The sequence below is a fragment of the Piliocolobus tephrosceles genome, chromosome X, assembly GCF_002776525.5.
Source record: "Piliocolobus tephrosceles isolate RC106 chromosome X, ASM277652v3, whole genome shotgun sequence".
NCBI lineage: Eukaryota > Metazoa > Chordata > Mammalia > Primates > Cercopithecidae > Piliocolobus > Piliocolobus tephrosceles.
In genome coordinates, this window is record NC_045455.1 from 70,891,879 (window position 1) to 70,915,625 (window position 23,747).

The window sequence follows — 23,747 nt, forward strand, 5'->3', positions numbered from 1 at the left end:
TCGTTTACTGGACTGAGTGCCCCTCAGGAGCAGGGATTCTCTGCTGTTCATCTTGGTATCTCTAGTACCCAGGACAAGGTATGTGCTTTATGAAATGTGAGTGGATGACTGAGGTGTGGAGGCCACTGGCAAAGAGGACACTTTTCTCCCCCAGTGGCAGGGGGGACACAGGCAGAAAAGATCAAGCCTGGTTGTGTTCTTGCTCTTCTTGATACTTCCTTTAAAGATGTTGAGAAACTGAAGAGAAGACACATTTAGAACTCCCCCAAAGAGCCTAGGCAGGGCCCCAGTCCTAAGTAAAATCTTGCAAAAATATGTGCTTCCCTAATTAACATGAGGTCAGAGCTTTGACCTTTAAGGGTTTCTCTTTGTGTAACCCCAAAAGATGACAGGAATCCCATAGCCAGAAATGACAGGAAAGGCAGGAGGCCACTCCAGTTGATAGCTGTGTGACCCTGGGCCAATTATTTAAACCTCAGTTTCCTCATCTATAAAGTGGGAATCATAGTAATACCCTGTAGGATTGTGATGAAAATTAAATGTGAATGCATATAAAACATTTAGCACTGAATTAACCACTCATTAACGTTATCGGCTATTATTATTGACCAACTGGTCTTCTCATTTGTTCTTTAGCTATTTGCCCTTTCTCTGACTCCCAATAGGTAGACTTTCTATAGACAGAACATGGAGTAATACTCTCAGATGAATGAAGAAAAAATAGACTGACTTTTAAGCAATCTCCTCCTCCTCTGTTGAAATGTAGGTCAAATGTCACTTCCTGTAGGGGGCCGCCTTTGGCTCTCCAGGGGAGAGCTATTTTTTCCCTCTTCCTGTGGACCTAAAAAGTTCCCCTGTATTCTAGTTACTGTGTCTCTCTCCCCTGCTCAACAGGCCAGAGCCACATCTCTGTGTTCTCAGCATCTAACACAGGACCTGGCATATAGTAGGTGTTTGGCAGTGTCTACTGAAGGAAGAAATTTACAAATGTATGAATTTGTTTAGTGACAGACGTTTAGAATTACTGGAGGATGAATTTCATAGTTCAGAGAGTGAGACTCAAATTACATGCAGGTAAATGCTAGCACCTATATTTCCAGCGTGCTCCTTGGTACACCGCACGTGTCCATCCCAGATGGGTTTGCCCCGCTTTCAGTCACTGCTCTGTCTCCACAGTGCCTTTCCCTCCCACCTCAGCAGCACTCAGCTTACAAGCAGGCCCTACAGAGTTGGAGAGAGACCCACTGCCAAGCATTACCGGCAGCCAGCAGGGTTTACAGCAACAGCGCCAAGAAGCCCAGTCTCAGGATCTGTGATCTCAGACAGAAACGCTTTTGCGTCTGGCAAAGTAGGGCTGGGGAGCAGGTACAGGTGCCACTTCACGGACTGCCTCGGGCCAGCAGCTGCCCTTTAGACACCAAATTACCTCACCAAAGTTGTCTTTCCGGCAAAGTGGGTTAATGTGAATTTGAAGCGTTTATTAGCCTTGTTTTAGGTGTCTGTACCTTTCAGTGGATGGGATTGTCTAAGTATATACACAAGAATATTGTTAAACTCCTCAAAGCAGGTCATAGGGGACTTTTCAAGTCCTGTAGACCGTTAGTTTAGAGATGGTTTTGTTCAGGTATACAGCTCATTTACTGAGTACCTCGCATGTGCCAGACACTAATCTGCTAGGAGAGATGAGTGGAAACCGGGACCACACTGCAGAGATCTGGACCAAAGCTCCGAGGAGGAAGGGCTCCCTGATCCTCCCCAGCCTCCAGAACAGGATGCCTGAAACCGTGATGATTGTTGTGATAAGTCTGAGGTGTCATCTTAGTATTGATCTATGAATTTGGCTGTCTTGTCTTTTGAACATTTCATCTCGTGGTGAGTTGTTTTAACTGAGTTTGCTCTTTGGTTGCTAAGGAAATTTGGAGGGCCTTAGTCAAGAATCGATGTACAACAAGGTGTGGTGGTGCACGCCTGTGGTCCTAGCTACTCGGGAGGCTGAGGCAGGAGGATGGCTTGAGTCCAGGAGTTCTGGGCTGCAGTGTGCTATGTCAACTGGGTGTCAGCACTAAGTTTGGCATCAATATGGGAGCAGGGGACCACCCGGTTGTTTAAGGAGGAGTGGGTGCACTGGCTCACATCAGAAATGGAGCAGGTCAAAACTCCTGTGCTGATCAGTCGTGGGATCACACCTGTGAGAGCCACTGCACTCCTGCCTGGGCAACATAGTGAGATCTGTCCCTTTAAGGACAAAAAATAGAATAAATGTAGAGACAAATGCAGGGAGGGAAGAGTCATCGTGACCTGGAAGATGCCGGTGTACACAATATTTGTATGTGGTTTGGTACATGTTAATTGCAGCCTAAACCTGAGCAGTGCCTTTGCCATACCTAAATAAATTCCCCTTCATGTGCAAGAAACATACATGACATTGTATTCATAAGACATTTGAAATCTTGGGGGATTGTTCTTACTGTATGTGGAGAAGGTCTTAATTAAAGAGAAGAGTCCAATCTTAGGGTTTAAAACTTATTAAAGCGGAAAGGAGAGAAATAAGGAGGCCTGGACTCTAGTCCCAGCCACACCTCCAATAAGCTCTGTGAGGCTGGGCATGTCCTTTAATGTGGGTGTCATTTCATGCCTCTGTGACAGGGGAGTGGCCAGATAGATCATCTCTAAGATCCCTCCACCTCTACGTTCTATGACTGCTATTCTTACTACATTCATTCTGTAAGGAAGTTGGCATAGACCCAGAAGATAGCAAAGAAAATATGAAAGATTTGGAGAATAAGCCCTAAAAAAGCAGGTTACAAGAATCTGAAGAGACCAAGGCATGTGATGGAATTTTTATGAATTGAACAGCTCCTGTTATTTCCTCTGAGAATAACCCAAGAAAGAGAGACCTTTGATCATATCAGAAAAGATTTGGGTTACAAAAGTAGGGATATGAGACACCAGAGAGGTTGTAGGATTTCCTTATTTGGATATTTTTAACAAAATAGTAGATGGCTCTCTTTCTGGGACAGTTTGCGTACTGTCTTGCTTAGAAGCTAGGAGTGAACTGGATCAACGTGTCTTAAGCTGTGTGTGGTGACATCCTATAAAGCAGGTCTCACGTGCTGCTCTGGGAACTTCCCTGTTCTGTGTGGGGCAGTCCAGCAGCTAGGGAGCTGAGCAGCGGGCGTCTGCCTGGGGCCAGTGAGGAGAATGCATCTAGACAGAGCTTTACGTGCTGCTGAGGTAAGAGCTGGAACACAGCCCCCCAGCCCCCAGGAGCCAGGCTGGGCTGGGAGCTACCTACTCCCTCACTTGCTCCATTTCACAGGAGGCACCTCCGGGCCAAAGCTGCAGCTGCTGATGGCGCCAGCACCTATTTCTCAGCTCATTTGCAATACTTTCTAATCTAGCTCTAATTTGTATGTATACTTGTCAGCTACTGCATAGAATTTTGGAAGTTTTAACATAGAAGGGACTCTGCTTCTCAATTTACAAATGAGAACACTAAGTCCCATAGAGGCAAGATGGAGCCTGAAGTTACACAGACAGGAAGCAGCCTAGGTCTCCTGACTGCCAAGCTTGGCACTTTCTTCCATTTCCTGCCAGTTATTTCCATTTTGATTTCTTTGGAAATGTTCAAGTATATTAATTATTTCAATATCTTAATTGCCTGGGCTGATTTAGGTATTTCATATTTTTATTTTTTTGATAAGCCTCTGTGCCAATTTCTTACACTTAATCTAGTTTTATTTTTCCTTCAGTGTCCTATGTTTAACCTTTTCACTTGTTTGTTTTTGATCGTCAGAACTCTTTTCATTGCATTAACCCTTTCACAGTAAATTAGCTGTAATCCATGTGCTGCATTTGAAACTTGACATTTGACTGTGGGCTTCATGAAGCTCCAGTCTTTGTATAACTCATGCCTGCAGCCCCTCTCCAACCCCCTAGCAGCCAGGGCAGTACTTCACATATAGACACATATGTGGAGTGGAAGAACGAATGGATGGCATTTGGTATCAAGGCAATAGCGCAATCATGGTTAAACAGCTAGCCCATAATATTCAACTTATTGAAAAGATGCATTTGGGGTACTCTGAACTTTCAGTAGGGGAAGGTCTGGATCTTAAAGTGCTTCTAGTAGAATGTGGGCTAAAGGGTAGCTGTGGAATTTAAAGATGTTAGTACCAGGAGCATCACTGTCTATAGCTCAGGGAAGGAGAGAGATGCTAAGGCAGAGAAAGGCCTGCCGAAGCCCCAGCCTGGAGTATCCCCTTTTCCTGCAGGAGGCTTGTTCTTGTGTGACACTCTTCATGGGATTGGGCAACATGGTAGAAAACAGAGGTATCAGGAATGTACTAAGGGAGAGAAGGCAAGAATGAGAACTCCTTGGATGGTGACAGAGCCAGGCTTTGTAAGATGTGCTACGCAGCTTCAGAAGCCCCTCAATGTAGTGGTCAAACGAGAGGCACCCAGAGCAATATGAGGCTGATGAAGTTTGGAGTAATCTGGCTTGCTAGCTTCCCATAAGCGTTTATGTGGCCTGAGATAACAGTGTCAGAGGAGAGCCACTGAGTCTACGCTGTGAATAGCCTTCCCCCTACCTTCCACCCTATGACATTTACATCAGAGCCTGCAGAGAGAAGAGTTCTGTACTCTGGAGCAGGCTTTGAGAGAATCCATGTGTCCACAGGGAGAAAAAGGACAATCTGGAGGAGATTCTGACTTGACAAAAAGATTCATAAGAGTCCCTTTAACTGACCATCTGTATTTAAGGCCGTTTATAATTATTTGGTTTCTCAGAAACTAAGTCATTTTAAAATTATATTTTCTGAATCATCCTTTATGTAAAAGTCAGGCATACTTGTATCCATAGAGATATAATATCCCAAGAATATACAGTAAATTCCATATATTCTCAAAGTAAGATCTCATACAGTGGTCTGCTTTATAAAATGAAGGGGACAGGATTAAGTAAAAGCCATGTTTTTCCTTAAATAGATTAATCTTGATGGCTTTTAACAAATGTATGGGTATTTTATTTTACTTCAGAGTCCTGCATATTTTATTTTTCGTTTCTTTAGTTGTCGTAGTCTAATGCTAAAGCTTACAATATGAATGTTCTTCTAGATGACGTGTTGTTTTGGATTACTGATTATTCTTGAGATGTTTGGAAGTTGTATGATTTCTCCTCTGGAAATGTACTGAAATTATTGAGGCAGAGCTAGGAACTTGAGTCCTGAGTGTCCAGTTTTACTTTAACTACTGAATCAAGTTGCAGGAAAAGTGGGGCACATTCAAAAGAGTCCTTTGGCAAGGTGATACCGGGTCACCGATGCCTCCCTGATCCTGGCAAGTTATATGATTCGGCATCAATATATTGAATCAAAATACCAACTAGCCCAGCACTACCATCTTTCAGAAATGATTCCAGCCTGTGAGCATCTCTCTCTAGACAGGTCACCATTTCCAACCTTTCTGCTTCTTTTAATTATCAGTTATGAAACTCCTCAGAGAAAATTCCATCTACATTTTTGCATTTACTTTAGAGGATGTTTCTTCTTCTGTAAATTCTGCAGCACTGTGTTCAAGAGAAAAGTCCCACAAATTGTTTCTATATTCAGACTTCAGAGAACTTAAGTGCAGGTACTTTTGTGATAACTCATCCTCAGAAATTCCCTTCGCTACTGACTTGGGAAATACCAGCACCATTTAAACAGAAGCTCAAAACTCACTGACTTAAAGAAATGAGTGGCTTTTGCAGTTTGGGGTGGGGCTATTTTTTTTCTTATGGTTTAAAAAATAGTAACAGTTTTTAAAAAAGAACAACCAATGCTTTTTTTGTTTTGACCAATGTCTTGAGATTCTACAGCTATTGATTTAATAAATGTAAGTGCTCTCACACGCACAAACACACACAAAAAACTAGCAGCTCAGACATGACCTTGATGAATGATTTGTCTTCTTATCATAGATTTTTGATTTGGGCAGTAATTCAGGAGGGGAGTTCCCAAATTGACCACAGATTTGCAAAAGACCTGAAAATGGTTTGTGGCAGGGCATATTTAGATGACGTAGTCATTAAAAAGGACCACACTCAATGCAGGAGCACTTGGGCAGAGCTGAAGAAACCACTCACTTATGCCTCAGAAGATATATGCTTTCTTTAGCCCCTCCTTTTAAGCTGCAGATGCCTCAGCATGCCCATTACTGCAGCAATGGCCCTATAGTTTGCTGCCTATATGGTGCCAGTAATTTGCAAACTAAAGCCGTCACCAATTAATCTTACTTATATTACTTATTAATCTTACTAATATTATCATAACCCATATTTTCAAATATGCATGGATAAAAATGGGTGCATTTTTTTTCCAGGAAAACACATTTGGGGACTAGGTAAAGTACCCAATATTTGATTCCAACACCAGTGGTATCTTTTGTTTTGTTTTGTTCTTTGTTTTTAAGATGGACTCTCGCTCCGTCACCCAGGTTGGAGTGCAGTGGTGTAATCTCAGTTCACTTCAACCTCTGCTTCCTGGGTTCAAGTGATCCTCCCGCCTCAGCCTCCCGAATAGCTGGGATCACAGGCATGCACCACCACACCTGGATAATTTTTGTATTTTTGGTAGAGATGGGGTTTCACCGTGTTGCCCAGGCTGGTCTTGAACACCTGAGCTCAAAGCAATCCATGCACCTCAGCCTCCCAACATGCTGGGATCACAGGCATGAGCCACTGCACCTGGCTCAATGTCTTTCTTAAAAATGATCTGGTCTGCCTGTTTTTACATTAATTATATCCCCTTCCTGCTGCTTTGCTTTGTGAAATTGCTGCCATTTGCACACTTAGTTTAATTGTTTAAAAGTCTCTGCTCAGTTATGGACCTTAGGGGCCCTTCTAATGGTAACTTCGTCCTTTCCCTGCTCTGCTCATCAGCACCTGCATTTACAAGCTCCAGCCTGGCACTGCCTTGAGAATCTGTAGTTTCACATGGATAAAACATTTCTTCTCATTGGACCTTCAGTTTCCTTATTTATAAAATGAGGACATTGTAATAAATTATTTATGAGGTTCCTTCTGTTTCCAGAAGTTAGGTTGTGTTTCCAGGATATGCTGCTCATGCTGATGGTAAAAGGGACTCTCTAGATATCCATTCATGTTTCTGCCCAGCACCGACAAACAGTATCACAGCAATGTCAGTTGCTGATTATCCCTTCTCCACTTTACCTTTTAAACTAAGTCAACCTACTTCTCTTTTGCATTTGCTGTTAAATCACTGAAGGGTTTGGGTTTTTTAAATTTAAAGGTGTTCTCGCTGTTTGGCTTCTCAGAATTGATCCTCTCCACTCATAAATCTCGTAGAAAAATATTGTTACAGATGCTCAAGGCTTTTCATCTTGACCTGCCTGCTGTGGTTTAACAATAATATGATTTTAAAATAATGTGCACTTTCTATGTCTTTTAAATGAAGGCGCCATTGCAATTTTTATGGTAATAAAATTTCCCATTGTACTGTGATCTTTGGATATTTTTTAGATTTTCTTCCTTTACCCAACACTATAATTGTTTTGCTTCTTCGCTGGCCCTACTTGTGACACTTAGAATGCAGTCTTGTTCTCTGCTTCTACTTATATTTATCACTAGCTACTGGTAGTGCTCTAAAATCTAACATTCTTGTGTCAAGGGTTAGGGCCAGGTTTAGAGTCAGAGATCTTGTTTGTCCTCCTTACCTTTGACATTGTTCTATGCTTTCAGGGTAACTAACTGGGTCAATATAGACGTGCTTACCTAAAATGAAGAACAGCGCCTGGCTTATAGTAGACATTCATAAAATATTGGTTAAATGAATGAATTTATCTTATAATCCCATAAATATCCATGAACCAAGAGGTCTTAAGACATTTAAAAATATGAAGGGCTGGCCAGCCGGAGAGCTGGAGAGCCTTCTATTCATGCTCATGTGGATATGGTACAGGGTATAAAAGAGACCCAAGCCAAATTAATCACAAGAATTTAGCAAAGTATATTAATACAAAGTTATATACTAATTCTTTAAAACAGAAGCCTTGATTTCTTAACACAGGAAAGCAAAAGCTTTCTACTAGAATGTCTGGACAAGCTCACTATATTGTAGTTTTAAAAATCTCCCATGGGGCTATCCATAGTCCATATACTTAATAACTCATTGCTGAGTGAATAAATGGATGGATGGGATGTGTGTCTAACAGGAACATGAAGGCAGAGAACCTGAGTAGACAGCCTGGGAGAGGAGAAAAGACTTGAGGATTGGAGTCTTGGCTGCTTCTCTACCCAGCTGTGTGATTTGAGATTGGTATCTTAACTTCTCTGAGCTTCTGTTTTCTGATCTATACAATGAGAATATACGTACCTATGCCATCAGCCTACACTGAAGGACATTGTAAGAAACACAAAACCTATGTTTACCCCATCCCACAAATGGCCTCTTCTTAAAGCCTGTGTGAAGATTTTGCTGTCAGACATCAGATCTACTGCCCTAAGAAAATTGGTTTGTCTCATAGTGAATTGTATAACGATGATACTTCCTTTTTTGCCTTAGCTTCTAGAGAACTTGGAGCTATATTTTCAGCCTACTTGTAGCAAAACATGCAGGGTCTTAGGCACGTATTTTAAGTATTAGAGTTCCTCCCGACCATCATCTTATTTCGGTTACATTTTCTTTCTTATCAATTACATCATTTAGTTGGTTTAACTCTTAGGTTTGGATATATCTTTGTAACTTAGCTCAAATTATTTTTGGAAAAAGGCATTCTGAAAAAATAGAAAGAGAAAGGAAGGAAGGAAGGTAGGAAAGAAGGAAGGAAGAAGGAAAGAAGAAAGAAAGAGAGGGAGAGAAAGAAAGAGAAGACAAGAAAACCAGATAGCCAGTGCCTGTCTCTTAGGATTATTGTGATGTGTAAGTGAGATTGTATTTTTAATACAATTAACCCCTCAACAGTTTCTGTCATGCTTTAAAAGATCCAATGTACCAATACTTTCTTAGATAGGTAAGACAAATAATTAAAAAATAAAATTTTTATTAATATCAAAAATATATTTTTAATGAATACATTTAAATTTAAATGAACACATATATAATTCTATGATTTTCAAATCATGCCCCCTGGAGTTCCCACAGATGAAGGTGACAAGGAGATAAGATAGCAGGAGCAGGATTACATTTGGGTTTTTTCAACTAAAGACTCTCAGAGTTGTTATTTTTATTTGTTTGCTTACACGCAAGGTTTCTGTCAACAAAGGGTTGCTTGATGAAACAAAAGTTTGAAACCACTGATATATGTATGTGGCAGGATGGTAATTTGGTGGATAATGGATATGGATTTGCAAAATTGAGTGTAATGCATTTTTGGCCTACAGGTTTCGATGTTAAGACTGTTTTCTGTTTGTTGTGGTTGTTGGTTGCCAGCAAGAACAAATACAGCACTATAGAATAACATGAAAATATAAAAAAGAAATCTACTGAAAACAACATCCTGTCACAAATGTATATTTTAAAATCGATAACTTCCCTGAACCATCCAAAATATAACTATGCTTAGAAACACCCCAACCCCCACACTCTCACTCCACTTATCCCCTCTGTGCCAGTAAGTTCAGCAAGCTTCAGTAGGTCTCCGATTTTTTTTTTTTTTTCTTTTTTTTTTTGAGATGGAGTCTCACTCTGTCACCCAGACTGGAGTGCAGTGGCTCCATCTCGGCTCACTGCAAGCTCCCCCTCCCGGGTTTACGCCATTCTCCTGCCTCAGCCTCCCCAATAGCTGGGACTACAGGCGCCCGCCACCATGCCCGGCTAGTTTTTTGTATTTTTAGTAGAGATGGGGTTTCACCGTGTTAGCCAGGATGGTCTTGATCTCCTGACCTCGTGATCCGCCCGCCTCAGCCTCCCAAAGTGCTGGGATTACAGGCGTGAGCCACCGCTCCCGGCCAGGTCTCCGATTTGAAACATGCTGGTGTGGATTAGCTAGGGACATGCAGATTATCATCCATTTTCTGTTTTATTTTCCTCTCACCCACTAGAGGGCAGCAGTAATGCACAGGAAAAGGGAAATTACTCAAGCACTGTGTCTCAGCAAGACTGTGGCTTTTCTGAGAAGAAAACACCTTGAAAGCGCCTCAGATTCCCATAGCTGAATTATAAGAGGGTCAGCTTCCTTTTGTTCATCCCTAAATAATATGGAGAATTTTGATTAACTCCTTTGAAGTTATAAACTGTATCTGTTGGCTTGGTCATATACTAATTTTAAATATGAACATGAAGATACCTCTTGAAAAAGACATTTATGTAAAAGTTAAGTGTTTTAGTTGCCTATTGCTGTGTAACTACTCTAAAACGTAGTGATTTAAGACATCACTCGTTTTGTCATCTCTGTTCTTTTGGCTGACTGAGCACAGCTGGGCGATTCTGCTTAATGTGATGCTGGCTGGGAATGTGGTCATCTAGGAGCTCAAATGGGCCAGAAAGCCCAAAATGGCCCTCTCAGGTTGCTGGCGTTGATGCTGGCTGTCAAACGGGATCTCAGCAGGGTTGTTAACCAGAGCACCCAGTTCTCCTTCATCGGCTTCTTTATGTGGCTTGAATGTCTCATGTCATGGCAATTGGGTACCAAGAGGGAGCTTCTTAAGAATGAGCATTCTAAAAAGAAGGAAGCAGAAGTTTCCAGCCCCAGATATCATTTCTACCACCCTGTAATGGTCAAAGCAGTTAAAAAACCAGCCCAGATTCTAGGGGAGGGAAATAAGCTCTGCCTCTTAATGTGAGGAGCAGTCTGTATAGACTGGGAGGGAAGAAATTGTTGAGAGCCATCCTTGGAGACCACCACATGGAGGATTGAGAAAAAGCGTATTTCTGACTTACATTTTGGAAAGATAGTTCTAAATCATGGGGGATGCAGAAGAATATTTCTTCATGTAATAAATGGGAATTGCTTCTTAATGTGGTATTTTAAAAATTCAGATGCACAAAAGTTATCCCTTATGTTCTTCTTCTCTCCAGATCTGTTACCTAAAGCAATAAAAAATGGCCAGAGGATCAGTGTCCGATGAGGAAATGCTGGAGCTCAGAGAAGCTTTTGCCAAAGTTGGTGAGTAGACCTGGTACCCCAAATTGCATCATTCTCTTCTTCACTGAGTAGCTTCAGGGTAGATTCAATGAAATGGGAACATGAGCAAAATTACAGAGGTGACAAGAAACCAGTAGTGTTCGTTTAGAGGAGCTGGGAGAACTTATTTTTGAAAGATATGCTCCAAGAAAATTACTTTCTCTATCAAAACATGGAATATGGACTCTACTCTTACATAGTTTGTTCCTGGAAATGGTTCATAAGTCTCGTCTTTTATATCTTGTCTTCTTTTTTGCTGTTTCCTTGATTTTAATACTGTCACATACTTTCTCTTACTCTTTATCACTAAACCTGTGGTTTCCTTAAGAGTTTCTATAAGAGTTCTTTGGGGAAACAGAGGTACCTTATAGAAATTATGACTCTTTTACTGTGGATGTTGAAAGTCATGCTAGTGCCCCTATTCAATAGTAACAGGCGTCTTGTGAGATTCTGACTCTTCCATGGGATCATGGCTCAATGCCTGAATGATAGCCTCTCTCATCCCTTCACCTTCCATCTAGTCTTCCCTCACCTCTCTCTAAATGTTGTTGACTGAATTGTCCTGCAGCTTCAGTGTATTGTGTACATTACAGATACTGATGGCAATGGATACATCAGCTTCAATGAGTTGAATGACTTGTTCAAGGCTGCTTGCTTGCCTTTGCCTGGGTATAGAGTAAGAGAAATTACAGAAAACCTGATGGCTACAGGTGATCTGGACCAAGATGGAAGGATCAGCTTTGATGAGTTTATCAAGGTGAGTACCATGTAGAATATCAGGAGACACATTTGAAACTCTTGGAACTTGAATTCCATTTTTAAAAATATCCGGAAAGACATTCCTTCCCTCCTTGCTTCAACATTACATATTCTTTCCTTTGTGATTTTCTTGATCACTGCTTGAGTTTCTAAAGATACATTATATTTTTGCAGATTTTCCATGGCCTAAAAAGCACAGATGTTGCCAAGACCTTTAGAAAAGCAATCAATAAGAAGGAAGGGATTTGTGCGATCGGTGGTACTTCAGAACAGTCTAGTGTTGGCACCCAACACTCCTATTCAGGTAGGCTTAACTCCTGGGTGGGAGCAGGATTTCAGGATTACAGATTCTAAACTTGGTATCCAAACCTAAGGGATGTAAACAAAGACAGAAGCAAACACAACTTTATGGATGACTCCCAATTTTCTTGTGACTGAGTGGGTCAGTTCCAGGTACATAATATGGGAGCAGTCCTAGCTCTGGGTAGGGTCCGATACAAAATGATTTGATCAGCATTTAAACAATCGTTAAAGGCTGCCCAAATTCCTTTCTAAATCTTATGGACAAAATTAGCTACTCAAGCTTGTATCTTTAAACTTCATGATAATTTTTAACACCTGCTAAGTGATCAAAAAATTATGTTTTCATTGATTTGGAATAAATTTGTATATTTATTCGGAAGGCTGCCGTCCAACAGCCATAATGGAAACTTCCAACAGGCCAAACAGTATAGTTATTGCAACATTTCCAAAACTGAGTTCTTCAAAACGCTAGTTGATCTTAGAGATAAGCTCATGAGGCCGGGCGCGGTGACTCACACCTGTAATCCCAGCACTTTGGGAGGCCAAGGCGGATGGATCACCTGAGGTCAGGAGTTGAAGACTAGCCTAGGCAGCATGGTGAAAGCCCGCCTCTACTGGGTGCGATGGCACATGCCTGTAATCCCAGCTACTCGGGAAGCTGAGGCAGGAGAATCTCTTGAGCCCAGGAGGCAGAGGTTGCAGTGAGCCAAGATTGCACCATTGCACTCCAGCCTGGCGACAGAGCAAGACTCTGTCTCAAAAAAAAAATTAAGAAAAAAGATAAGTTCATGATTAAATACCATCTATAGTTGCTAAGACAATGTTTGGCCTTTTGTCTTTAAATACAGGAATTTTCAGAACCTTTGCTGGGGCAAATGTGCATAAGTCAGAGATACACTACACAGTGTTTCCCAAACTTTTATGACTCAAGATTTCTCTGAGGGACACCACTGTTTTCAAAGACAGTTTGGGAAGCACAGTGCTAGGCTATGAAGACATAACTTGAGCTTTTATTAAAACATCTAAAAATCACTTTCTAGCAGCTTTACTGATAGGAAAAAAAGAGTATATCCAAATAATTTTATTTTATAGCAATTTAATTATAATTGTATCAAGAAACTCAGAAATACAATAAGGATAGTATACAGTGATCCAACATTTAAACCAGCAGAGCTAAAAGAGGAATCCTGAGTTTTGTCCTGTAAGAATTAGATCACATTTGTATTTATATGTGCATGTATACATATATATATATACACACACACATAAATAAAATATTTTTCATTATTTATGTATTTATATATAGAAAAGAAGCATATGTATATATTTGCTTCTAAATATAAATATATATCTGGATTATGCATATATATAGAAATAGAGAGATAGTTTTGGCCGGTGCGGCCTGCAATCCCAGCATTTTGGGAGGCTGAGGTGGGTGGATCGAGACTGTCCTGGTTAACACGGTGAAACCCCATCTCTACTAAAAATACAGACAATTAGCTGGGCATTGTGGCGGGCACCTGTAGTCCCAGCTACTCAGGAAGCTGAGGCAGGAGAATGGCGTGACCCTGGGAGGCGGAGCTTGCAGTGAGCCGAGCTCGCACCACTGCACTCCAGCCTGGGCAACAGTGCAAGACTTCATCTCAAAAAAAAAAAAAAAAAAGAAATAGAGAGTTTTTAAATCTGTTTGCTTTATGTTTTATGACTTGGAGTAAACATAGACTCAATGCCTATTTCCCAAGTGCTCTGAGATTTTTAAATGTTAATAAATATGAGATGATAAGATAATGGACTGAATAAACTCACATCTTTCTGCTGGGAATGGGGATTTAAGATCCACATCATAATTTTGTTTATAATAGAGTTTTACTTTGCAAATGAGTCACTTTCATCATTTCCTTGCAGAGGAAGAAAAGTATGCCTTTGTCAACTGGATAAACAAAGCCCTGGAAAATGATCCTGACTGCCGGCACGTCATCCCAATGAATCCAAACACGAATGATCTCTTCAATGCTGTTGGAGATGGCATTGTCCTTTGGTAAATAATACTTCTTTCTTGGTTTCCAAAGAATTGCCCATTTTCTAGACCAGCAACAATTAATTGTATTAATCCTAGGCCAATGTTGTTTGGTGCTCAGCTGCACCTACAAGGCTTTTCTGGACTTTCACTTGGCCAGGTCCAGGACAGCAAACTCAATTCAAAAACAATTTATAATGAGAAATGTAAAATTGCTACTGCTTGAGTGGAGGGGAGGGATACACATTATAGAGATAAACATGGAAGGTATAGTAACACCAAGCCAAAGGCATTAGATGTCTAATCAATGTATTAGATAATTAAGTGGGGGAAATTTATAAAGTACTGATTAAATAGTGACTATAGAAGGACATTAAAAAGTTTATCTGATGACAAGTTAAAAGTATAAAGGTGGATCAGGCATCAAATAGAAATGTAGACATTATATAAGCTCAGAAGTACATAGATAGTCTTTTATATAATGGGGACAATTTTCCTGGTTATATATGTTTGGAATATATGCTGCTTGCTTCATCTGGGCATGGCTCACCGTGAAAGCAGATAGAATCGATATCAGCAGGAGGATGACGGAAGGAGTCCTTAAACTGTAGTCCTTAAGCAAAGAAACCTTTCAGTGGGGCACAGAAATCCGCACCTCAAACATTGAGGACACCTGGAAAAGGGGGAACGCATCCTATCCACGGGAGGCCTCTAAATACGGTGCTGGTCAATGCAGCATGGTGTCTTTGAAAATCCCTCTGTAGCTCTTGCTTCAGCAGGTTCTCTGTCATCACAGGCCATGCTGTAAGTAAGATGACTTGAGGTGCTCGATATGTGGGGGACTCAGGACTTAAAGGAAACGATAGGTGGGCAAGACATTGAACTTTCTCCTCTGCTCTGACCAGAGCAATTCTACTTTTAATATTTTATTTATTAGAGTTTGTCCTGATAATTCATTTTTAAAGGGTTCAATTGCTATAAAAAAAATAAAAATTCTAGTTTTTAGGTTGCTATCCAAGGTTCCCCCATGGTCTTCTCTCAATCTCCTAGTTTTACCTTCTAAGACCCCTGTGACTCATTGGTACACAGCCTAGGGCACTGAGAAGAATATAAAAATGTTATAACATGATTAGCTGAAGATAGAAAGTTTGGTCCGGTGTCAAATAGAAATGTAGGTATTATATAAGCTCAGAATTTTATAGATAGTCTTTTATATAATGTGGACAATTTTCATGCCTAAGAAAATAAAGTATTTATGGTAGAATTACTTTGGTTATCCACCCAGAATTTCCTAATGTGCTAAGACAATCAGGATAATTTTGTAGCTGTTTAGATGAGAGAATGAAGTGGGGTCCTCATTTCCAACCTCAATATATTAATATGGCTTCAGTAGTATTCACCTTTCCCGCAGATAGTTTGAGTACTCAAATGGCATAACTGATTTTATGTCTAAACATCACAGAGTCTGTTGCTGTCTTCTTTGATTATGGTCTTGCTAGAATTTAAATTCAATGTTACTGGGCTCTGTTATTCAGAAGACAGCTTTCTTTAATTTAAGTGTTTCTCTTTCAGTAAAATGATCAACCTGTCAGTGCCAGACACAATTGATGAAAGAACAATCAACAAAAAGAAGCTCACCCCTTTCACCATTCAGGTATGTCTTCCCACCATTACCGTAATACAGGATTTGTTTGGCATCAATGAGCATCATAACTGCTGAGTCAGCCTTTTTCAGGGGCTCAGACATCATTCCCAAAACCCAGGCTTTGGGCTGGTGACTAGTCATACTGCAGGGATAAAGGGATACATATCTGAGCAGCAAGGAAGGGAGACTGGTGGAGTGGTAGCAGCTGGGGCTTTGCGTGTTTTGTTTTGGCCACTTAGGAATAAAATTCACTTTGGCTAAAGTTTTAACTCAAGCTTTTCTTTGCAATTTATCTTTGATTTGATGCCAAATAAATAGCATTTTAGCTGAAAACATAAGCCTTTCTAAGAAGCAAGGGGTGAAAAACGGAAAGTACTCTGGCAGCCTTCGTAGTGATATTGGCCACAGCCACGAGTATAATAGATATAACTTGCTTTTATTCCATCAATTTGTTGAATAACTGGAATAGTAACCAGCAGTAAGTGTATTTCTGTGTAGTGTTCCAATATTTTAACATTATTGTAATTGTCTTGCTAAGAAATCATATCTAACTTCTTAAATCATCAACAATACATTATCTCCTGTGTGGAGTTAAGCAACCCTGTTTACTTTAAAAATGGAAATGAACCAAATTGAGAACAATGATTAAACACATATGAATGCATTTAATGTTAAATTTACTCATAGTCTTGACCATATATAAAAACAGTATTTTTCACTCATCATTTGAGCACTAGAACAAGGACCCACTTTTCTTCTGGTAGTTCTTTTCCTAATTCACTGGTAGCCTTTGCTTTGTTTTTAATTTGTCAATTAAAACAATTTCTATACATCTCTGACACTGATATCTCTTCCTTTTTAAACCCAAGAATAGTACATAGAGAGTCTGGACTGAAAACTTCCTTGACTCTATCCCGATTATATGTGAGTTACACTACCTGCATTGTTGTTACTCATAAGAACATAGAATCTATGAGTGTGTGTGTATATACTCGGGTTCCCTCATTATTACGGATACTCAACAAATCGACCTAGTAAAAACCACTCCATCTTTTCCAGGAATTTTAATTGTATCTATTTTTCATTTTCATTTTCTTTTTTCTTTTTTTCTTTTTTTTTTTTTTGAGATAGAGTTTCACTCTTGTCGCCCAGGCTGGAGTGCAATGGCGCGATCTCGGCTCACTGCAACTTCTGCCTCCTGGGTTCAAGAGATTCTCCTGCCTCAGCCTCCTGAGTAGCTGGGATTATAGGCACCTGCCACCACACCCAGCTGATTTTTGTATTTTTAGTAGAAATAGGGTTTCACCATGTTGGTCAGACTGGTCCCAAACTACTGACCTTAGGTGATCCACCCGCCTTGACCTCTCAAAGTGCTGGGATTACAGGTATGAGCCACCGTGCCCAGCCTTTTTCATTTTCTTAACACCCAATCTGCAAGTCAAAAACCTCTTCTGCTGCTCTCTTTTATGATCTTGATTTACATCAACAATCACCTTGTTCATGATGGCCAGTGACAGGACAATGACTTCCTCAAAGGTGCCCCTTTATTGTTGGCCAGTAGAGATGTGTGTGTCAGCTTCATCACAGAGCAAGATGGAAAAATATAGGCCTCGTTAGTCTCATGCCAACCAGAATGGGCCTTCAACTTACAGTGCTAAAAATGGGCCACTGCATGAGCTCGGTGTCTGCGTTACTGGATTTTCTCTTCTGGTTATGAGTCACTGTTTTTTCTCAATGTTAAGACGAGTGAAGACCATGACTCTAAACCTGTGACCTTCGCAGAAGGAGAACATTGTTGCTGTTGCCATCAGTATTGTTTGACATCTACAAAGTCATAGAACAAAAACTTGCATACTCTTTCTCCCTCAGGAAAATCTGAACTTGGCTCTGAACTCTGCCTCAGCCATCGGGTGCCATGTGGTCAACATAGGGGCTGAGGACCTGAAGGAGGGGAAGCCTTACCTGGTCCTGGGACTTCTGTGGCAAGTCATCAAGATTGGGTTATTTGCTGACATCGAACTCAGCAGAAATGAAGGTAAGACCAAGTCCCAAAGGTCATTTATGACACAGCTTTCTAATAACTTATGTGTTGGGGATTGTAGGAGGAAGATGTCAGAAATTCTCAAGTTTTGAAAACTACATGGTTATATTGATTCAATGGTGTTCGTGTAACAGATTCTAGACACACAGACCAGACATTTTTTAATGATAGAGCAAAGGCTTTTTAAGACCACAGACTAACAATAATGCTTGTTTGGAGCATAGGGCTCAGTCTTGAATGTTTGGCACTGTAATCCCAAGAGGTTTCTTCAGAACTCACATTGCCTTTAGATACTTTGTAACAAATAAGAGGACTTTTAACTTGCATTTTGTGAAGCAAGCAACTCACATTCATATACTATAGTGATGGTACCAGATTAGGAGGAACTTGGTCTATTTCTTATCAAAACTAGAGAGGAAGGTGTAGGTCAAAGGGTTCAAGGTTGCAATTATATGGGATGAATAAGTGGAGATCTAAACAGCACGAGGGCTATAGTTAGTAATATTGTATACTGGTAATTTGCCAAGAAAGTAGATTTCAGGTACTCTTCCTACCAAAAAAAAAAAGAAAGAGACAGAGAGAGAGAAGGAAGGAGGGAGGGAGGGAGGCCGGGCACGGTGGCTCACATTTGTAATCCCAGCACTTTGGGAGGCCAAGGCGGGTGGATCACGAGGTCAGGAGATCGAGACCATCCTGGCGAACACGGTGAAACCCCATCTCTACTAAAAATACAAAAAAATTATCTGGGTGTGGTGGCGGGCGCCTGTAGTCCCAGCTACTCAGGAGGCTGAGGCAGGAGAATGGTGTGAACCCAGGAGGCGAAACTTGCAGTGAGCCGAGATCGTGCTGCTGCTCTCCAGCCTGGGCAACAGAGCAAGACTCCGTCTCAAAAAAAAAAAAAAAAAGAAAGAAAGGTAACAATATGAGATGTGGGTATGTTAATTTGCTTGACCAACAGTAACCACCTTACTATGTATGTGTCTACCAAGATAAGTATACCAAAACATCACGTTATACACCTTAAATCTATACAGGATAGAATAAAAATTTTTAAAGACTGTAGAAAATTCGATTTAGGGTTTCAGAGTTCTCAACTACATATGTAGCTGTCAATCTTATTGCGTCTTCTCTCAGCATCTTATCTGTGTTTAAACAGTGACAGCCCCATGGCTTAAACAAGAGGTAGCCAATCTTGGGAAGGATCATACAAAACACAGTGTTATCTTTTAGTTTTCAGGTACGAATCCTACCACTATAAAATCTGTAGCCAAGTTCTAGTCTTTAGTTACACATACTTTTTATTTGTATGTCCAAATCACAATAACCAATGAAGAATCCTGAAATATTATTTAAAAACCAATGTATTAAAAATAATATAAAGAAGGTGGGGGAGAGGAAATAGGGATCTTAGAACCTGTGAGAAAGAATATTGATCTTCAAATAATGACCTCAGCTAAATTTAAACCTTCTAGCTAAGCAAAAAATATTTACTTGTCTGGGAAAACATAGAGGAGAGTTGATTACATTAGAGAGTTGCTATAATTAGACAGGTAAGCACTTGAAATATAAAACACCTATGGGAATAGACAAGAGAACATTGTTATTATTACAAAATTGATCTCTTAAAAGCAAAAGTGTCGTAATATTGTGAAATGTGGTTTGACAGACCCAGCAAAACATCCGAGCCAGTAGCCTTGGTTATTTTTATGGCTCTGCCCAAATGTTCTTAAACATAGCATTGAGATTCACTGTGCCTTGTTTTCTCCATCTGAAAAATGGGGACAATAAATAAGCTCACAATAGCTTACACCTCTTTTAAGGGAATAATAATAAAATATTTAATCCTTGGGAAAGGCTACAAGAACCTTTACCCCAAAGAGGTAACGTTGTTATCTTTAGCTTTTTAGCAGAGCTCTATGAAAGTTACAGCCAAGCCCAGCTGGGAGCAGTGGCTCATGCCTGTAATCCCAGCACTTTGGGAGGCCGAGGTGGGCGGATCATGAGGTCAGGAGATCGAGACCATCCTGGCTAACACGGTGAAACCTTGTCTCTACTGAAAATACAAAAAATTATTAGCTGGGTGTGGTGGCGGGTACCTGTAGTCCCAGGTACTTGGGAGGCTGAGGCAGGAGAATGGCGTGAACCCGGGAGGCGGAGCTTGCAGTGAGCGGAGATCCCGCCACTGCACTCCAGCCTGGGCAACAGAGCAAGACTCCATCACAAAAAAAAAAAAAAAAAGAAAGCTATCCAAGCCCTCCCTCCCCCAACATCACTGCATTTATTTTTCTTTGGTTTTTGTGCTTCTTTAGCTCTGATTGCTCTTTTGAGAGAAGGTGAGAGCCTGGAGGATTTGATGAAACTCTCCCCTGAGGAGCTCTTGCTGAGGTGGGCTAATTACCACCTGGAAAATGCAGGCTGCAACAAAATTGGCAACTTCAGTACTGACATCAAGGTAGGAGGAGCGTTGTTTGAACATGACTCTTTGCAGCAGTGAAGGGGAATTTTGGGCATTAATAAAGAAAAGACAAAGATTTGGGGCTTCGTCTCTTCAGAAGCTCCAGGGTTAGTCTGGTGCTGTTTTGGAGGTGCTCACTGTCCTTAAGAGCCCATCTGCTGCTCTAGTCCTGGGCCACACACAGATCTGCCTGGAGTCCTAGCGCAGTGTCTCAATTGGAGTTTCCGTATCAGGAAGTAGAGGGACAAAGGTGAGCTAGAAGAAGAGCAAGAGAACAGTCTGCTGTCCAAGTAAAGGGAATATATGTAGGTCTGTAATGTGTCTGGTTTCATAAATGGGAGCAGCAGATGGGAATTCATTTTAAAAAATTAAATGAAGATGACTCTTGTAGTTACACTAATAATAGCAAACATGGTGTCTGCAACATGCCAGGCACTGTTCCAACTGATTTATATGTATATTCTCTTATTGAATCCTTACAACAACCCCATGAGGTAAGGGTTATCATCCTCTCACTTTACAGATAAAGAGACAAAGAGGTCCATAGGGGAAAGGCTGAGGCAGGAATACACTGTGGTTTTCAAGTATATGAAAAGTTCCACGTCAAGGTGAAAGAAAAACACTGTTGGCCATGATGACAGATGGATGACGATAGAAAGTGGTTAAGGAGCAGAAAGGAGTGGAAAGCGGTCCCTAGAAGGAAAGAGAGGAGATGCTGGGATGCAACACCAGGAAAATACTTCAGTCTCCACTTTCTCAAAAGTTAAATAACTTTCCCCCAAAGAGAAAGAGTCGGAGGAAAGTTCACATGACTCAACAGGAGTACACCTAGGCTTGTAATTCTCTGAGTAACAGTTTCCCACTGCCGCACGACGTGCATTCAGTGGCATTTAGAACTCAGGGTGTGTCAGGCACCGTGCCAGTCAGAGTCAAGCTTCTAGATGGAAAGCCCCCATTTCTTAGGATCTAAGCTAAATCCGTCTTTCTAACTATGCATCTTTCATGGGTTATTAACATTTTTCTAGCACCACCAACCAAACTGGGGTTTAACAGGAGCTGGCTATCATGATCTCCCTTTGTGTTCAACAGTTAAGCTCTGCAGTTGTAAAACATTTCAGCCAAAATTAGGCTGTCTGATCTCAGTTGTAAATTTACCTAATTTCCTATCATTAAATGGCTGTGTTCTCTAGAACAACCATTTTGTGCTTTGGGAAGTGTCTGTATGAGATGGGAACTGGCAAGATGAACACTTACTTATGCAGTGTTGTGCCTGTTCTCCGGCAGCAGCTGCACGGTGACTGACCACACTGTCATGTGTATGTCTGAGTAGCCAGCAACCTTGGGTGATGTCTTTAAATCATGTAGAATTGGCAAAGGCGAGGAGAATACCCAGCCTAGAGCGAGTGAGAAAGGCTCATAAGAGTCAGGTGAAATGAGGTTACTCTTAGCCAAAATAAAAAGAGGTAACCTGGGGTAAGCAGATGGTATTGGTGCCTAACACCTGTATGTGACTGTCACTGACTTCAAAATAGCTACAGTGAAAGGTCAGAGAAGGGAGGGTAGAAAGAAGAGAGATGAAGATCAGTTTTCCCAGGTGCAACATCAATGGCTCACACTCTGGTTTTCATCTTTCTGATGCCAAAAGTGGGGAGCGTACCTCTCCTCTGCCCATGCCTTTCCTACCCTAACCAGTTGTAGAAAAAAAAAAGCAGCTGATTTTTCAATGTTTAAGAAAAATTGAGATACTATTAAATGATTTAAATAAACTACCTGAAAATCTGTATGCTTTCATTGACTAAAAATAAATTTGTATTTTAAGACTATAATTCTGAGAATTCTTTTTGCCAATATATTTTCAGAATCTAAGAAAACTTGAGAATTCAATACCTGTATCTAATCTGCTATAACTAAATTGAACCATTTTTCTAACTTCTAGATAAACATGAAATGCACTTATCTTAATATTTCTCCTTTGAGATTGCTTGTTAATGCTTCAGTCTTCTGTCTTTGACATCTTTATTTTTCTCTTGCTGATTGTTCATTTAAATGTATTTTTAAACTCTGCTTTAAACTTCTGCTTCCTTTTTCTGTCACTTTTTTTTTAATTAAACCTTAGCTGACTGACTTCTACAGCAATATAAAGGTATATATATATTTTCCTGTATACAATTTAATACATGTAAATAAGTTGTTTTTCTCCCCTAAAGACAACAGAATAATATCCACTTCTTTAGGGTGCCTTTTGTGCATATCTTGTCTATTTTATTGTTACACTCCTTTTAAAAAGAAAAACAAATGTGATATGTAAAGAGACACATAGAACATTCAAATTCGTGAATGTTTCTAGCTTTGTTAATTAAGTTACATTCTCGAATGATAGCTGAATATGAAATAAAATGTTTGCTTTTGGGAAATCATTGTTGTGCTAAGTATGTAATTAGCTGTGCTATTTTGAAATTGGAATTTCTTAATTTCTCACAGGACTCAAAAGCTTATTACCACCTGCTTGAGCAGGTGGCTCCAAAAGGAGATGAAGAAGGCGTTCCTGCTGTTATTATTGACATGTCAGGACTGCGGGTAAGGCCAGGGCCCGGTTGTGTTTGAAGAACATGATGCTGCTTTCATGTTGGCAGTTCCGTTGCCCTGTGTGGCCCTGACTCTGGAGTTCCATGACTGGGCATTTCTGCCTAAAGCCCTGTTAAAACTGTAAAACTGTGGGCAGTCTGGGATAATAATTGATGAAAATTGAATCTGGAAATACAACATTAAAGAAAGAAACCAATAGTAATTAAACGCCACCCAGCATGCTAGGCACTTCTGTATACGTTCATCTTTTAGAAGACTCTATAACCCCACATGGGTCTGAATGTTATAATGGAACCTGTTTTGCCACCACTTTAATATTGATCTTGAGAAGTCACTTTGCCTGTTTGTGTGCCTCATTTAGTATCATTGGAGTTAAATCCAATGAGTTCATATTGAAGTCAACTGATTCCTAATGAGAAGTAGAGTAAAAGTAAATGAGAAGTAAAGCTCATAAAATGCATAGTGTGTAGTGTTATCTAGTAAAGTGTCATTTAGTTTTTATTTTTTATTTTTAGACAGTCTCGCTCTGTCACCCAGGCTAGAGTGCAGTGGCAAGATCTTGGCTCACTGCCAGCTCTGCCTCCCGGGTTCACGCCATTCTGCCATTCTCCTGACTCAGCCTCACGAGTAGCTGCGACTATAGGCGCCTGCCACCACGCCCGGCTAATTTTTTGTATTTTTAGTAGAGACAGGGTTTCACCGTGTTAGCCAGGATGGTCTCGATCTCCTGATCTCGTGATCCGCCCGCCTCGGCCCCCCAAAGTGCTGAGATTACAGGCGTGAGCCACCGCACCCGGCCTAGTAAAGTGTCATATTG

The 23,747-nt window shown here is 40.6% G+C and overlaps 1 protein-coding gene across 4 annotated transcripts in view; it reads left to right on the forward strand.

Annotated features, from left to right (window-relative positions):
* Nucleotides 1-23,747, forward strand: part of LCP1 (lymphocyte cytosolic protein 1) — a 67,436-nt gene that overhangs the window by 21,632 nt on the left and 22,057 nt on the right. For all 4 annotated transcript variants that reach the window (XM_026454244.1, XM_023187454.1, XM_023187455.1 and 1 more), the window contains 8 exons: nucleotides 11,019-11,106; nucleotides 11,718-11,881; nucleotides 12,058-12,187; nucleotides 14,092-14,224; nucleotides 15,776-15,857; nucleotides 17,718-17,883; nucleotides 20,199-20,341; nucleotides 22,826-22,921. In XM_026454244.1, coding sequence (XP_026310029.1) covers nucleotides 11,043-11,106; nucleotides 11,718-11,881; nucleotides 12,058-12,187; nucleotides 14,092-14,224; nucleotides 15,776-15,857; nucleotides 17,718-17,883; nucleotides 20,199-20,341; nucleotides 22,826-22,921 — 978 coding nt within the window. In that variant the 5' untranslated portion in view covers nucleotides 11,019-11,042. The remainder of the gene's footprint in view (nucleotides 1-11,018; nucleotides 11,107-11,717; nucleotides 11,882-12,057; nucleotides 12,188-14,091; nucleotides 14,225-15,775; nucleotides 15,858-17,717; nucleotides 17,884-20,198; nucleotides 20,342-22,825; nucleotides 22,922-23,747) is intronic.